This window comes from Salvelinus alpinus, chromosome 7 (genome assembly GCF_045679555.1).
Source record: "Salvelinus alpinus chromosome 7, SLU_Salpinus.1, whole genome shotgun sequence".
In the NCBI taxonomy this organism is placed as follows: Eukaryota; Metazoa; Chordata; class Actinopteri; order Salmoniformes; family Salmonidae; genus Salvelinus; species Salvelinus alpinus.
In genome coordinates this window covers 32364764-32380701 of record NC_092092.1, presented here as the reverse complement: position 1 = coordinate 32380701, position 15938 = coordinate 32364764, and the positions used below count along the sequence as shown (strand labels likewise).

Genomic DNA, 15938 nt, shown 5'->3' with positions numbered 1-15938 from the left:
TGATTCTCCCTTCTTGGTCTTCGCCTTTACCAAGAATGGCGATTAAGTTTCTTCTGTATCATTATGATTACAACTTTAGTTTTGTTTGGGGCTGTTAAAAGCAGACAGTTTGTAAAAATGCTTCACTATTCTGTGTGTGTCCTTTTGTTATATTTAGTGCTGATAAGCCCATGGATGTAAAATAAAAAGTATGAACCACAGGAAAACCCACCCATTGGTCACTCCCCACTCAGAAGATCCTCTTTATACACACCACCACCCCATTTCAAATTACAATACATGACATCACCAATGTCCCATTCATTTCAGCATATTGTCAAAAGGCATAGGCCTAAAGGAAAACAGTAAAAACACTGAAGATTCTAATCTACCGCCACTGTCTCTAGAACATCCATGTGTCTCCTCTCCTTGAGCAGTCAAGAAAAGTAGGCTTTGTTTCTGGCTGGACTGTTAAGAGCTAATCATTACATAATCCACAGCACATACTGTATGTGGGACCAGAGAGATAAAAGTGGAGAGGAGGTGTTCTTTGAACCTGTTGAATAAGAGCACTGGCTGGCAGTTTTCCAATCCCTACCCTATCCTACGCCTGGCTGCTGTTGACCCAGTAGCTCACTGAAATGCCTCTCCTCCTAGACTTCTATGTTTAACAAGCATTACTGACCCTGACAATAACTGATAGCACACGCCGGAAATCGAGAGGGAAGAGGGTGAGAATGAAGAAGGTGAAAATAAGTGGATGGCGTGGTTTCTGACCCTTGTCAACTTATAAACATTCAGCTCACGTCTTTTAAAGTACAAGCTCATGATAATGACGTGAAAGTAGTTTTTTGTAACACCTGACCAAAAACATCAGTTTCAAGGAGCCCTCAGAAGGCAGTTTGCGGGGATCAGTCAGCACACACACAGAAACACGTACACACACACAGAGAGAGACACACACACAGAGACACACAAACACACGTCCCAAGGAGCCTCTCCGTTTAGCACCACTCCAGGGAGCCAGCTGACGTCATTTGGCGCTAGGCAACTCACCTGCTTCTTATCCTGTAGCTCCATGGCAACCAGCGCTGCCTCTCACCATGCTCCGAGCCTCACACACACCTGACGAGGCTAGGCAGAGACTTCACCCTCTCGATCTCCCCTCGATACTCTCGGTGTCGTCTTGATACCCCTCTTTGTCTTCTCGACGCTCTTCCTCGATGCCCCCTCCAACCACAACTTAGGCTGGAGGAAAACGTCACCCACTGGCCCCCTGCCGGTGCCGCTACGCCAGCCTGCTCTGCCAGTCTGAGGGGAGGACCACGCACGCCCACTGGGACTCACAGCAGGGCACACTGGGAGCTGTAGTTTGGGGCTAGATGCTCAGTCAAAGTTGTGTTGAGGAAATCGTCCTCATTACACGAATGGCTGGGTAGATCTTGGTTGGGAAGAGATAAACAAAAGGGAAGAGTAAATAATTATGCCGTTGGCATGACATATGGCATTCAGTCTGCAGTGATATTATACATTGGCTGTTGGTCAGTAAACTATAGGTTAGTGGGCTACGTGAGGTGAAAACAATAGTGCTGTTGAAAACATTGTTAGTCCGAAGCCCTAAAGCTACTGACAACACGCCACCACTATAAGCATCTTTCTTCCTCTTTTATACAAAAACAACTGAGTCAGCATGCTCTATTGGCTCACACTACACAACATTGTGCCTAAAGTTACCAGCAGAGATAGAAAAAGAGAGCCAGACAGACAGACACCCAGAGACAGAGAGCTAGAGAGGACAGACAGACAGAGGGACACAGACATACATATAGAGGGAGAGAGACATACAAGAGTCTTTGACACTTTCACCCTGAACAGGTAGTACAGGAACCACACCCCAGCAACTGGGGCAAGCTAAAGTACATATACGGAAACATGTCATTGGAACTAATTTGGCCCAGTCACAACATCCTATGTCAGAAACAGAACTAAACTTGTCCGATGCCCGTCTATCGCTAAAACCACCTGGCTGGACGACGTACAACATATTTAATGTCATCACTTCCTGCGTATGCTTATCCTTGGATTAATTTACAGATTTTACCTGTACTGTTAGACTGTCTGGTCTACAGGAGAGATGCGAGGAGCCAAATCCCACACGATGTTATTATAGTGACTTTCTTGTGTGCATATCGAGATCATCGTTTAACATGCTAGCAAATTAGCTTACTAGCTAACTGGGAATCTATCGTGGCGAGCTCATATTTTCTGCAATGGAAAAGCATGCAATGCACTAAGCTAAACTTCGCACAATCTACATTTGTGACAAAAACAAGTGTTAATGTCGCCTTACTTAAGCACTGTTTCTCACTCATTGCCATCTCGCGAATAGTACGCGCTAACTTAGCTAGCTGACGTTTCCATATCTGCAACCCAACGTCCAGGTTCGTCTTCTTCGCGATGTCAAGAACAGCCTGCGATAACATGCACACTAAGCACTATTATTGTACCATATATCCGCATATCTATCATACTCACGTACATGTTGCAACACGGTCTGTATCTCGTCACCCCGTTTAAAGCTAAATCATCTCTCAAATATCAAGTGTACAGAGAGGAAGCAAGAGAACCAACTCGGCAGAAAATCTTTCTCCCTCCAGCAGGTGGCGTTTTTTCGTTGTTTCGCCCACCAAGCAAGGTCAATGAGAGTGTCACATTTTGTTTATGGCTTATTTGCTATATGAGGTTTATTTGATCGATTAGCAGTTTCATAATGCTTAAGTTGTTATAAGCGCACTGACATAAGTAGGACACGTGACATCCCGGGAACTTTGAGAAAAATACCTTTATATTGGAGTTATTTCGAGATGTCTATGCATATTCATGTTATGAGGCTAGTAGCATAGCATATCCACTGAATACAGGCGGTTGACGTCAACAACCCTAATCAAATATTCAAAACAGATGAGGGAATGGCATTTTTGGTTGGGGGCGATGAAGCACGGTTGTGATAGGTTGAGATTCCTGAAGGGATCACCATAGGTGGAGTCCTGCTCTTTTGATTGGCGTGTGTGGAAGGGGCGATGGCCCAAGTCAACCGTTCTATTTTGAAATAGGATAGCTACTTCCTCTTCGTTGAGGCTTTATGGCAGACCACATCCTTTAGTGGCGTGTTGCCGCCACCAACTGGACGAGGGTAAACATTTCTCCAAAGAGTAATTCCATTACGGGGAGGGAAAAATAACATTAATCTACACAAACTAACAAAAAATAAATAGCCCATTCCTTCAGTCATTCGAGAACTCAACTACCCTGCTCAGGCTTTAGGGCTTGAGAGGGTGGGACTGCACACACACAACACCATGTAGCTCTTCAGATGTGAAATCTTTTAATCCCAGAAATATTTCAGCCGCAGAAACAATGATGTCATTCATGTCTATCTTTCTTGACTTATTTTCCGCTTGCGCAGTGCCGTTTACCACCATCGCTATAAAAGACAGAGTCCACTTTCTTCACATGAACAATTGCTGGGTCCACTGGTGATTCACCGGACTTTCAAAGATACTCATTCTTTCTATCCTCTTGACAGCCTCTGCATTGGAGACTCACCACTGCCCTGATTTTAGCAACCTCATTCTCTTATACCCTACTCGGGCATTCCAAGAATGTCACCTCATGTTCTCCACCACAGTTACAACCCTTTGCTCCTTGGCCATTATTTTATGCTACACAGTCGGGATCTCCTTCAAAGTGATCTTTCCTACACGTCCCACATCCACATCTTGACTTCTTTCTTCTGCAGACACGTACTACATGTCAAACATTTTACAGCGCTGACACTGCAAAGGACTGGATACAAAAGCTCTGACAAGATAGTACACATTCCATCTGCACTCGGGTCAGGAGGGACTCCATATCAAACAACATAAGGTACAGACAAACTGTTCTCTTTCCTGCCATTAACAAAATGATTCATCCTACAAGCATCAGCCACTCCAGGAGTATTCTTCAGTATATCAATGTCAAGTTCTTCTGAGACTCCAGAAATTACTCCCTTGACAGGTGACCTTCTTCTCCGTAGCTCAAAGCACGCACAGCATAATCTACAAATCGAGTGAGACCCACCGTACTCTTTTTCTGAGCAGCAGAAGCATAAGCAATTTAAAAAAGTCCACTCCTCGTGATCTTCATCAACTTTACTTTATCCAAACCTTTCCCCACCATTTTGAATGTTTCCAACGGATTCAACAAGTCGGCCCCAACATTCCCAGAAAATGTACTCCTACCAGATATGAAGTGGTATTATCAACACAAGACATTTCCTTTCCCATCTTTCGGACAAAAGTCCATTCATCTTCATTTCCACCACCATCCGATTCCAGTTCCTCTTCTGCTTCCACCTTCCTCTACCTTGATTGCGTCGCCATGCTCATGGCTCTTCATTTGATCAATACGACACCTACCCTCCACTCTCTCTGTAGGTAATCTTTTTCACAGGTGAGTAATACTGGGTAGTGGGTTAACAGATGAAAAGCCTTAAAACAATAAATCCAGATTTATGTACAGGGCCTTCAGAAAGTGTTCATACCCCTTGACTTATTCCACATTTTATTACAGCCAGAATTATCACCTATCTACACAATACCCTATAATGACAAAGTGAAAACATGTTTTTAGAAATTTCAGCAAATCTATTGAAAATGTAATACAGAAATGTCTCATTTACATAAGTATTCTACACCCGAGTCAATACTTTGTAGGCACACCTTTGGCAGCAATAACAGCTGTGATTCTTTCTAGGTAAGTCTCTAAGAGCTTTCCATACCTGGATTGTGCAACATTTGTCCATTATTCTTTTCAAAATTCTTTGAGCTATGTCATATTGGTTGTTGATCATTGCTTGACAACCATTTTCAGATCTTGCCATAAATGTTCAAGTAGAGATTTAAGTAAAAAATTACTTGGCCATTCAGGAACACGTGGTTGAATCTGTGTTTGAAGTTCTCTGCTTGACTGAGGGACCTTACAGATAATTATTTGTGTGGGGTACAGAGATAAGTCATTCCAAAATCATGTTAAACACTATTATTGCACACTGAGTGAGTCCATGCGACTTATTTGACTAAAACACATTTTTACTCCTGAACTTATTTAAGCTTGACATAAAGGGGTCGAATACTTGTGGACTCAAGACATTTCAGTTTCTCATTTCTATAAATTTGTAAACATTTTTTATTTTTTATAATTCCACTTTGACATTATGGGGTATTGGGTGTAGGCCAGTGACACAAAATGTGCATTTAATCAACTTTTAATTCTGGCTGTAACACAAAATGTGGAAAAGTGAAGCTGTGTAATTCAGGATATAGCCTAACTATTGTGTACAAAGTAAAACTTCCTAATGTGAAAGAAATGTCTGCTAGAAAACACTAATGAGCTTTTTTTTTTAAAGAGTGAGGATGGAATACAACGGCACATCTAACAAACATGTATGCCCTCGTCATCCAGGGCCCCCTCAATTAACTCATCCAGGCTGATGGCTGAATAGAATACAATTGAATTAAATGATCAAAATTGTGTTTACAGCCTTGTATTGGCTACACACTCACAAGACTAACAATCACAAGTCTCAGAACATAAAAGTTCAAGGCAGGGCTGGATGATTACAGTACAAGGCAGAGTAACTGCAACACTAGGTAACCAAATGACTAGGAAACTATAGGTTTCGTAACTTTAAATTAGGATAATGCATGTTTGTAATGGTTTCTGTGCAGTCCTCACCATTCTTACAAATATCCTGTTGGTGCACTCCTCAGCTGTATCAGTCAAGTCAGAACGAGAAAGGAGAGTTTGTGGTTTTCTAAAGTTAAGTAGCCTTGCAAAGTTAAGTAAGTAGCCATGCTCCTATGAGCTTGATGTACAAGTACACCCCCTGGACAGGAAGTTAGTCTATTGTAGGACCTTACCCCAATCTATCTCCTTAATTCTGAGTGCCAAGCAGAGGTGCATCGGGTCCGTTTTTTACAGTGTTTGGTATGACAGCTGGCGAACAAACGCCCAACTTTCCAATCTCAAGGCATACAATCAAACCACAAGGCCACTGAGTGGTTTTGTAGGCCTATCATATTAAACACAGCTGGAAACCAGTACCTCTTTATGACAGTTTTCCCATTAGCAATAAACCAACCACATATAATTGAAACAATACCTTATTCAGCAATACTTTTAAAAAGTTATACACAAAGTAAACAAGAACAGTTTCATCCATCTACAAAATAATTTTATTCAAATTACAAAAATATTTACTACAAAGAAACACATTGATAAATTGGTTATATAAAGATATATTGCACGGAAACCTAACACGTACTAAGCAATATTCAAATTTGGACATTCATTGGTATTCAAAGGCTGTGATGTTTTTTTTAAATAATCAAATGTTTTAGATAAAAATCTGAAGGCATTGATTTGTTTTGATATTTGTCAGTGCAGGTCCGCTTATCAATAGGCTCCCTCTCTGAGTGCGTGTTTGTTGGGAAATTGAGAAAATTAAACCTGCAGTGGATAGAATTCATTTCTCAACCATTTTCATCAATCAATCACCAACTGGAGTATCACTGACACAGGAGAAGGAATGGTAGATGTGGAAAGTGATTCGCTTTCATTATTTATATGAATCAATGATTGACAGTTGTAGAACTCATTTCCTATCCAACTGCAGATGTGTGTGTGTGTGTGTGTGTGTGTGTGTGTGTGTGTGTGTGTGTGTGTGTGTGTGTGTGTGTGTGTGTGTGTGTGTGTGTGTGTGTGTGTGTGTGTGTCTAGGGGTTGCGGCTGGAGACAGAGCTATTGATGGGTGGTCTCACCAGCTCCTCCATGATGACAGCAATGATGTGGCACAGCTTCTTGGCCTGTAGGGCAGAGCACACACACACACACACACAGACACACATTAATGGAATGCACACTTTATCAAGGACAGTACTGTACTGCATAGTGTTGTCATGCCTTTGAACAATTCACTTCATTTGAATACATTATTTCCATTTCCATCAGTTGACTATTGCGGAAGTTGCTTTGGCTAAAGGTATCAGCGTAGCCAGGGGCGTCATGCACCTCAAAACCTAAGGGGGCACAAAGTGCGTGAGGGTGGCCCGGAGGGGGGCTAGGCCCCCTTGTCTGTAAGTTGGATAAATCAGCATTTTTCAAACACCTGAAGCAGCTTTTCCTGCAATCTAGAGCCATAATCATTATGCTTACTTCTATGTGAAAAATCGGGTTTATTTTTCTGCCTATCTAAGCATTCCTCTTGAGCTGTCTGTATCTGCCTGACTGGTGGTAATCCTTTTTCAGAAACGGAATATGCTTCTCTGCATCTCTGCTAAAATCTGCGTAAAATATTGAAAGGATTGTGAGTCTTATTCAGTACATCTAGTAATTGCTTGCTAAGATAATTAGACAAGCTAGATACTCTAATTTGATCGATAGCCTGAAATGGCTTCTTGGTAGCTAGTTATGAGGTTGGGAACCTATTTAGGCTAGCTAAAGCCAACTCAATACAACTGTTACTAGTATTACAGAGAAAAAACAATAAAAACATTTTTTTTTTTTTTTTTAACAGGATAAATCTAGGGGAGCATGTGCCCCCTTATGGGCATGATGCCACAGAGTAGCCAAGCACAGTTTAAGTGTCTTCTTGAAATCTTATCTCCCAGGTAGCATGTGTGTGTAATGTGCATGGCCCTTAGTGACCATATCCCTTTCACTGTGTAACCTTACACTTTACGGACACTAAAGAACAAACCCATCCACCAGTGGTCACCAACCTTTGTCCCTGGAAAGCTACGGGGTGTTCAGCAATTTGTTCTAGTTCTACACACAACCGGGGGTTGGTGGCCCCGTCGTTCACTGCTGTGTATTGTACTTCACCTGTTTGAGGTGGATGGTGATGGTTTTTAGGAGTCCTGGGTTGCCGTAGTTGATCTCCACTCCAGGCACCTTCTTGTCTTTCTTGGGTTTAACTGAGCGCAGTGACTGCACCTCCACCAGTGGGATCATTAATGCCCGCTCCTGAACAACACAGGAAAATTATAATAAAGAATTAATAATAGCAGACATAGATCCATATAGTCAGTCAAGATCGATCATTTCACCCATATTTTGGGAAACACGGTGCCTGCATTTCCTATGTTTGGGGTGTCCCTCCCTACATAAATGGTGTTGTTGGGTGTAAATGCGGTACCTGCGTATTGGGATGGCAGAACAGCACTCCTTCTTGGTTGACAGCCACCAGGCAGGGCGAGGGGCAGCTGCGATGGCTGACCTTCTGAGCCAGGAAGATATTAGAACCGAACAGAGGCAGGGAGCTCAGGCATTCTGGGGATAGAGAGAGCAAATCAATACAATTCTATTCATACTGTATCTATAATGCATTATCTAGTTACAAACACATGTATCACAAAGTTCTTCCCAGCAAGCAAGGCAAAAATGTAATTGTGTGCGTGCGTGTGTGTGTGCCTCACCGAGGAAGCGTGCCTTGGCGTCGCGGGGGCTGAGGGAGCGCATGGCGGTTATCTCTCTGAGGGAGATAGTGTGGATCTGCTCCAGGTTGGTGCTGCCCCCTTCCTGTTGGGGGAGGTACCCCTTCAGTTCAAGCCTGACAGGGACATAGAGAGACAACTATCAGAAACTATATCACTCTTAACATAGGACAGAGAGAATAATTACTTATGTCCGGTCTGAAAACAACAGTGTGGCTCACAGTGAGAGCTGCTGAGTGAGACACTGGGGCAGGTGCTGCAGAGTGCGGGGGGCTAAAGGCTAGGGGTTAGGGTATAGGGGTTAAGGGGTAGTACTCACACGGAAGGCTCTTGAGTGAGGCCCTGTGCCAGGTGCTGCAGGACAGCCAGCTCTGCCGTCTGCTGGACGACAGCGGCACCACTGCCTGGCAGCAGCAGTTCGCCGTCCAGGTAGTTACCCAGGACCTGCACGCAACAGACAGAGGGCCAGATGGGGTTCATTCATTACAGGGACAGAAGGGCTGTCACCAGGGCCTGACATAACGCAAGGTGGTTTCAGTGGTTATAACAGAACTCTAGGGGTCGTTACTATGGTACCTGTTGGAAGTGGAACTCCAGGTAGAGGTCGTTGTCAAAGTGAAGTGGGTGTGTCCATATGACGCGGTGGAAGGACAGGAAGATGGAGCCGTCGTCCAATAGGAAGTCAAACAGGTACTCATCTGAGTGGAGAGGCCGCACCATCCCATCTGATGTAGGAGAGGAAGAAGAGAGGCAGGAGGGAGGTAGTGATAAGGAAGGGATGAAAAGAGAGCCATAGAAAACTAGGATTTTCTTAGTTTTGCTGTCACACAATTAATATCAACTTATTGTGCATTGCAGGTAAAGGGTTTTGGGGAGTCATTTGGGTTAATAGATAGAACATGTCTGTATGTCCACCTACCCTTGTCCCGGCTGGCATGGATAGAAAACTCCTTGACTTCTGACGGGTCCTGGATGCCCATATCTGTACACAGATCTTCCACCACCTCCAGAGCCACCTAGGTACACAGAGTCAATCTTTATCATAATGATAATTAAAGGGAGGGGAAAGTAGAAAAGTAAAGGGAAGGAGACTTGACTTACGCTGAAGCTGCGTATCTTACAGAAGAACTCCACTCCACCTGGCAGCTTGATGGGGAACCGACGAGATTGTCTGCCAGCCTGCAGAGAACAGACACACAGCGACAGCTGTACTGCTTATCTTACATAACAACAAGATTTCCACACTTATGTGGAATCACTGCCTTACCAGTATGGCTTCCATCTCCGCGTGAGAGGGGACGTGTCTGCGACCTCCGTGGATCAGAGTCCGGAACAGGTTCTCCATACAGTTTTGAGACAGCTCTGAGATAGAGGATAGACACATACATAATTGCATTAGATACAGAAAAGCTCTGGGGTAACAGACACAGACACATGTGTGAAGGGATCTCTTCTGTGGCATCGCCAATGTGTGAGGGGTGCAGGGCTGTACCTTAGTAGGGGTGTGTTGGTCTTGGCTGATGTCTCGTAGGTGGCGTGTGACGTAGGTGTTCAGAGTGCGTGTGTGCGTACCTTGGTAGAGGTGTGTGGGGTCTTGGCTGATGTTTTGTAGATGACATGTGATGTAGGGGTTCAGGGTGCCAGAGCAGGGGAAGAACCCTGCTACCAGGTTCAGCAGACGCCAACCTCGGGTACATCTCTCTCTGTATAACGCATGCACACACAAGTTAGGAATTGACCCTCTGTACACTACTCACAGGTAAAGGTTCGTACACAATCGGCCAGCTACTCACTTGTGTGTGTTGTTTGTGGTCTGTTTGATCACCTGGCAGTAAACCTCATCTCTCAGAAACTCCTTCTCCTTCCCTAACTGAACACACAAACACAATGGACAGACGTTACTCCATGTTTCCATTCAAGCAGCTGTATCCTCATTAGGAGTGTAAGGTGAGCGATGGTGTTTGTGTGTGAGCTGTGTGTGTGTAACGGGAGAGACTCACCATCAAGATATAGCTGACACAGTCTTCCTCAGACGTGTGCCTCCCAAGAGGCTGGTCTCCCATGAACTGCATCACACCTTCAGAGAGCGAAAGAGAAGTGGGAAAGGGGAAAATTGAGATGAAGAGATGCAATGTACACCTCAGTAGTGTGCGTCACAGGAGGTTGATGGCACCTTAATTGGGGAGGATAAGTGGAATGGTATCAAAAACATAAAACAGATGGTTTCCAGGTGTTTGATGCCATTCCATTCGCGCCGTTCCAGCCATTATTATGAGCCGTCCTCTCCTCAGCAGCCTCCACTGATGTGCGTGTGTGTGTGTGTGTGTTTGGACTCACTCAGGAAGGCCTGGACAGCCAGGACATTGAGCCCAGGATCATTGTACAGGATGAGGGATTCCTGAATAGGAACCTCGGTGTACTGAAGCATCTCTGAGAAGTTTCTACCTCCATTAAGCAGACCTTTACCCTCCATTCTGTGACAGAGAGACAAAGGGAGAAAGACGAAGGAGGGGCGATTATGAAAGAGTGAGAGAGATGGAGCGAGGAAGAGAGAGTCCGAGAGAAAGTGCATAAGGAGAAAGAGAGGTAAGTATGTGTCGTTACGGAAGACAGTTATTACACTCAGGAAAATATAGGATTACATACATTGTATAACCTTGTTACCCCTCTCACCTGGTGGCAGTGTCTCTGAAGTATTTCATGGCAAACTCTGTCATCAGGGACGTCTGGACCTCACTCATCTCACTGCCCTGGACCGATACTTGGACGGAACGAGCTGACCCCAGCATGGAGCTCTCTCGGCTGGGCTGTGCTGAGCCAGTGTGGGGAATGGACCTGGGAGCTGGGAGTCTGGTGGCAGCGGGCGGCTTGGGGGCTCTCATGCTCTTCCTCCTCTCGTCGAGGCGGTCAAGGTGGACGTGGTGGTAGTCAGGAGGGGCAGACGGCTGAGTGACATCGATGGGGAAGAGGCCGGAGCGCCCCCCGATGGAACCGAAACACCAACCTGAGAAATAAGGAGAGAGCAGGTTTAGGACTGTCACAGAGAGAGACAGAGACAGAGACAGAGAGAGAGAAAGAGAGAGAGAAAGAGCGGGGAAAGAGAGACTGAGAGAAAAAGAGAAGGAGAGGTCAAAGGTCAGTGTGATGACCTCACCTGGCTGGAGGCCGTCAATGGGCAGCAGTTTGATGATGTCACCCTTGCGGAAGCTGAGCAGGCTCTTGTCGTCGGTCACAAAGCTCTTCAGGGCAATCACATGATCTGAGCCCTGAGAAGGTTCGATAGGATGTTACACACAACAAAGATACTATACACAGTAAGATTTAGTGGACCAGAAAACACATGTATACAATCCTTTGTACGATATAAGATGAGGAAGAGGAGGGTGGTTACATTGAGGAGTTCTTGGTGGAACAGGCTGACCATGGCAGTGATCTGTGGTGCCCTGTTGCTCTGCAGCTGTAGCTGTTCTCCCTTTAGACTCAATTCCACGATGTCTGCAGACCGCAGTTCCACCGACAGCAGCTCTGCATAGCTACACAGAGAGAGACACAGCACACACAGAGAGAACATATACGGACATGCACACACCCACTAGATGTATATTCTCACTCAATAATTCTAAAGGCTAAAGTTCCTCTAATTCCGGTGTTGTGTTTGAAGAATAGGCACACCTGTAGCTCCGTAGCAGGCGCAGATGTTTGGGGTTTATGCCTGATGCTCTGGCCACCTTCATCAGTCGAATCCCACGATGAGACACGCCCAACAGCTGGGTGTCCCCGCTGGTACCACCCTACCACACACACACACACAGGGGAGATGAGCGTGTGTCTGTCTGTCTGTCTGTCAGAGAGAGAGAGAGAGAAAGCTAACTCACTTTGACAGGGAACAGTCGTGTGAAGTAGTTTTCCCAGTTGTCTCTGGCAGCCATCACTATCCTCGTCTTCATAGTGTCGTCCTGAAGCGAGCTGATACTGGTGCCCACGTGGACACTGGCTGGAGAGACAGAGGGGAGGGATGGGAAGAACATGAGGAAAGAGCGGGATGGAGGAGGGGAACAGTCATTTTTTAACCTGGACTCGCCAACTGACTCACCTGGTTAAAAAAAAAGGACAAATAAACTCACCTAGTAGGTCTTTCATTTTTCTCCTATCCTCTCTGGTGATCCTCACACAGGTGTCAGAGTACGTGTCTCTCATGATCTGAAAGGATTTATAGTAATAGACGGTGTGATATGTATAAGCCAGTGAAGAAAAAGGGCCACGGGGAAATAACCAGTACCTACCTGCTCACAAAGGAGGTTGAGGGTGTAGGGGTGGTTGAACCTCTCTCTGGGGTAAAACACCTGAACACAGAGGGATTATAAGGATTCACTTATGATGCGAACACGCAACACATGTAGAATAATACAGACGATTCCAACGTTCTCTCGCCTGCTGCTCCAGCTCACCTCCTTGCGTAGGAACAGTTTGCCAGGCATGGCAGAGTTGGAGAAGTAGACGCTGGCAGAGAACCTGTGGAGCTGGGAGCGAACACTCTCCTCCCCAGACAGATCTATGGAGGACAAACAAACAATATGAGTGTAGTAGTATATTACTGTAGTATATGAGTTATGAACGTGTATCGGAGGCTACGGCTGGACAGGCAGTGCAAACACAAACATGTGTACCAGTACTGTACCTTTCCACCTGCATTTCAGGTAGTTGGACTTACTGAGTGTGGGGGCAGCCTTGGCGGGAGGGTCTGGCAAGCTTTCAAAGATGGCTGGGGGATAAGGAGGGGTGGACCTGGGTGGAGCAGGCGGAAGGTTCTTGGAACGACCCTGCGTGCCAAAGAGGTCGGCCAGGGAGCGCTGTTTCTGCTTCATGCTGTTGGAGATTGAGCGAGGCCCTCTGGTGGAGGGAGGAGAGGATTGCCACGCTGGGGGAGGCTGTCTCTGACGGGGGGGCTCCCTCTGGATCGGGGGAGGAGGGGCCCACTTTCTCTGGAGGGGATTAGAGGAGAGAGGAAGCGAGAGAAGTGTAAGACTAGAGCCTTTCATTATGAATGAACCCATCAGTAAGTGATTGCCAAGACTGTTCTTCTGTGTGCAATACTCCTAGTCTGTCTGCCAAATCAATATTTCTAGTTTGCGTTTCTGGCCCTTTGTAAACCCCAACCAAGCTCTGACCTGCTGTTGTACAGGTCCTTTATTCATGAGGATCGCCAAGGCCTCCTCTTTAGGATCATTCTTCTTCACAAACGACCGGGCTGGAACCCTAGAGAGGAGCAAGACACAGAGAAAGTTGATGGTATATGGTACATAGATGGTACAAGACCCAATAGAGAGAAATTAGATGGATCCACTGTCCCACTGACCTGACGGGCTCGAAGGGTCTGGGGTCACTGGCGGGGCGGTTCTGGTATTGTTTGATGATGTCACGGATGCTGGTGGTGGGCGGGGGCGGGGAGGCAGGGGGGCTGGGGGGGTATGGGTCTCTGGCAGGAGGAGAGGGGGGAGGTTGCAAAGTCCTGGGGGCTGGGGGTGGAGAGGGGGAGCGGGGACGGGTCTGTTTGGGGGGGCTGCTGGGAACAGGGCGAGGCTTTAACGGTTTGGCTGCTGGCTTGGGCTGAGAACCTGACAGAGTGAATGACATCACAGGCAGATGGGTCATAAACAAGACAAGACTCTCAACATCAGCTTCTCAGATGCTGATTAGGTATCTGGAAGGTTTATTCAGCTCTACTCACCAATCTTCTGGAAAAACTCTCTCTTCACCTTGAAAGACTCACGCTGGTCTGGACTGGCAAAGTCCAAATCCCTCTCCGGCTGGAAAATCAGATGTACACATAAAACATGACACAGGTAACTTAGCGTTTCACTGTTAGTCTACACCTGTTGTTTACAAAGCATGTGACAAATACACATTTGAGTCTGCTTGCAAGTTAATGTTGTTTAATTGGTTTCTTTTGTAATTAAATTACACATTTTTGGCTAAGTACATAAAGGACACTAATCAAGCAGAGCAGCAAATAAACAATACTGCCACACCCCTCCCTCCATCACACCTCAGGTATATGGTGCTGTATCTGTGGCTGTGGTTTCATCTGGCTGGGTGTGCGTAGCGGTGGTGGGGTGGGGGGATTTGTGTGGGGTGGGGGTGGGGGTGATGGGGCGCGGGGGGGTGTGACGGTTCGGTTAGCCTGGCGTCTCTGCTCCTGTCTCTGCTGCTGCTGCTGCTCCTGTCTCTGCTGCTGTCTCTGCTGCTGCTCCTGAGCCTGCTGCTGCTGTCTCTGCTGCTGCTGTCTCTGCTGCTGCTCCTGAGCCTGCTGCTGGGACATGGTCATGGCTTGCATTGTCATCTGCTGGGCCTAGAATGGGAGCGTGAGAGGAGAGAGAGAGAGAGAGAGAGAGAGAGAGAGAGAGAGAGAGAGAGAGAGAGAGAGAGAGAGAGAGAGAGAGAGAGAGAGAGAGAGAGAGAGAGAGAGAGAGAGAGAGAAAGAGAGCGAGAGAGAGAGAGAGAGAGGGATGGATGGAGAGAGAGGATGGGCAGTCACTAGGTGGTCATGTTAGAACAGAAGCGGCAATATCATAAGAACTGTTGAACAAGGACAGGGTTATGGTGGGTTTGTTTTCCCTGGCATGTGGGATCCCAGTTTTCCCCCAGTGTCTCCCTGTCCTTACCATGAGCAGGGCCTGTTGGTTGATGAAAGCCTGCTGCTGCGCTGCCATCTGCTGGGAGTTCACGGCTGGTGCAGCTGGCTGGGGCATCATCATGGTTGGCATCATAGGCATGGTGGCAGCTGGCATCATACTTGGCATCATCTGAGCCCCGTAGCCTTGCATGGCCGGGTTCATCGGCATTCCTGGGAGACCAAAAAATATGGGACATTTTGGAATTGCAGGAAGAAAAGTGGGAAAATGGTGCACAATAGAGAAAAATAAATGACTTGACCATAGTTGAGGAAAAATATTTAAAAGCATGATTAGAATGTTTGTGTAATTACATTGTTCCCCTCACTCACCCATAGAATACCCTGGCATTGTCATTGGGACACCTGCAACACAGGTATTGTATTTAACATTAAAATGAAAACCCATTGCCCCAATAACGAGAGAAACGGAGAGATGAGGGAGACAGAGCAAGTGAGAGATACAGTACCTGCTCCATACATCCCTCCTCCTCCTCTCATCCTCCTGTTCAACATGGCCATACGCTCCCTGTCCTACACACACACACACAACAGCAGAACGTTTTGTTACACAATCTACACATCACATACAGTAAGACGATCCACAAAATTGTAGTTACCTAATCCCCAGCCTTGCCTTGTATCCAAGACAAAGGAACAGAAGACACAATCCAACCAGTAACAGATAATCACAGTTACAGAGCACATCCTATTAGATATAACATTGAATGGTGCTGACCCCTGGTCCCTGG

The 15938-nt window shown here is 46.1% G+C and overlaps 2 protein-coding genes across 6 annotated transcripts in view; both read right to left on the bottom strand.

Moving 5' to 3' along the window:
* Positions 1–2645, bottom strand: part of tmem94 (transmembrane protein 94) — a 36314-nt gene extending 33669 nt beyond the window's left edge. For 2 of the 5 annotated variants that reach the window (XM_071409887.1, XM_071409891.1), the window contains exons 1-2: positions 2519–2645; positions 1036–1420 (exon numbers count right to left, since the gene is read on the bottom strand). In XM_071409887.1, coding sequence (XP_071265988.1) covers positions 1036–1059 — 24 coding nt within the window. In that variant the 5' untranslated portion in view covers positions 1060–1420; positions 2519–2645. The other 3 variants (XM_071409888.1, XM_071409890.1, XM_071409889.1) reach the window with 3 other exon arrangements.
* Positions 2646–6239: 3594 nt separating this feature from the next.
* LOC139581863 (unconventional myosin-XVB-like) overlaps positions 6240–15938 on the bottom strand; it is a 33495-nt gene continuing 23796 nt past the window's right edge. Inside the window, exons 29-59 of the mRNA XM_071412083.1 lie at positions 15926–15938; positions 15657–15720; positions 15520–15552; positions 15179–15360; positions 14821–14865; positions 14563–14718; positions 14245–14323; positions 13873–14131; positions 13685–13772; positions 13228–13498; positions 12965–13068; positions 12800–12859; positions 12641–12716; positions 12392–12510; positions 12189–12307; positions 11908–12049; positions 11671–11782; positions 11190–11520; positions 10854–10990; positions 10517–10593; positions 10310–10386; positions 10089–10219; positions 9784–9878; positions 9618–9695; positions 9436–9532; positions 9093–9241; positions 8836–8960; positions 8499–8632; positions 8219–8352; positions 7906–8046; positions 6240–6887 (exon numbers count right to left, since the gene is read on the bottom strand). The exon at positions 15926–15938 is cut by the window's right edge and continues 168 nt beyond it. Of these exons, the coding sequence (XP_071268184.1) occupies positions 6798–6887; positions 7906–8046; positions 8219–8352; positions 8499–8632; positions 8836–8960; positions 9093–9241; positions 9436–9532; positions 9618–9695; positions 9784–9878; positions 10089–10219; positions 10310–10386; positions 10517–10593; positions 10854–10990; positions 11190–11520; positions 11671–11782; positions 11908–12049; positions 12189–12307; positions 12392–12510; positions 12641–12716; positions 12800–12859; positions 12965–13068; positions 13228–13498; positions 13685–13772; positions 13873–14131; positions 14245–14323; positions 14563–14718; positions 14821–14865; positions 15179–15360; positions 15520–15552; positions 15657–15720; positions 15926–15938 (3718 nt within the window). The 3' untranslated portion in view covers positions 6240–6797. The remainder of the gene's footprint in view (positions 6888–7905; positions 8047–8218; positions 8353–8498; positions 8633–8835; positions 8961–9092; positions 9242–9435; positions 9533–9617; positions 9696–9783; positions 9879–10088; positions 10220–10309; positions 10387–10516; positions 10594–10853; positions 10991–11189; positions 11521–11670; positions 11783–11907; positions 12050–12188; positions 12308–12391; positions 12511–12640; positions 12717–12799; positions 12860–12964; positions 13069–13227; positions 13499–13684; positions 13773–13872; positions 14132–14244; positions 14324–14562; positions 14719–14820; positions 14866–15178; positions 15361–15519; positions 15553–15656; positions 15721–15925) is intronic.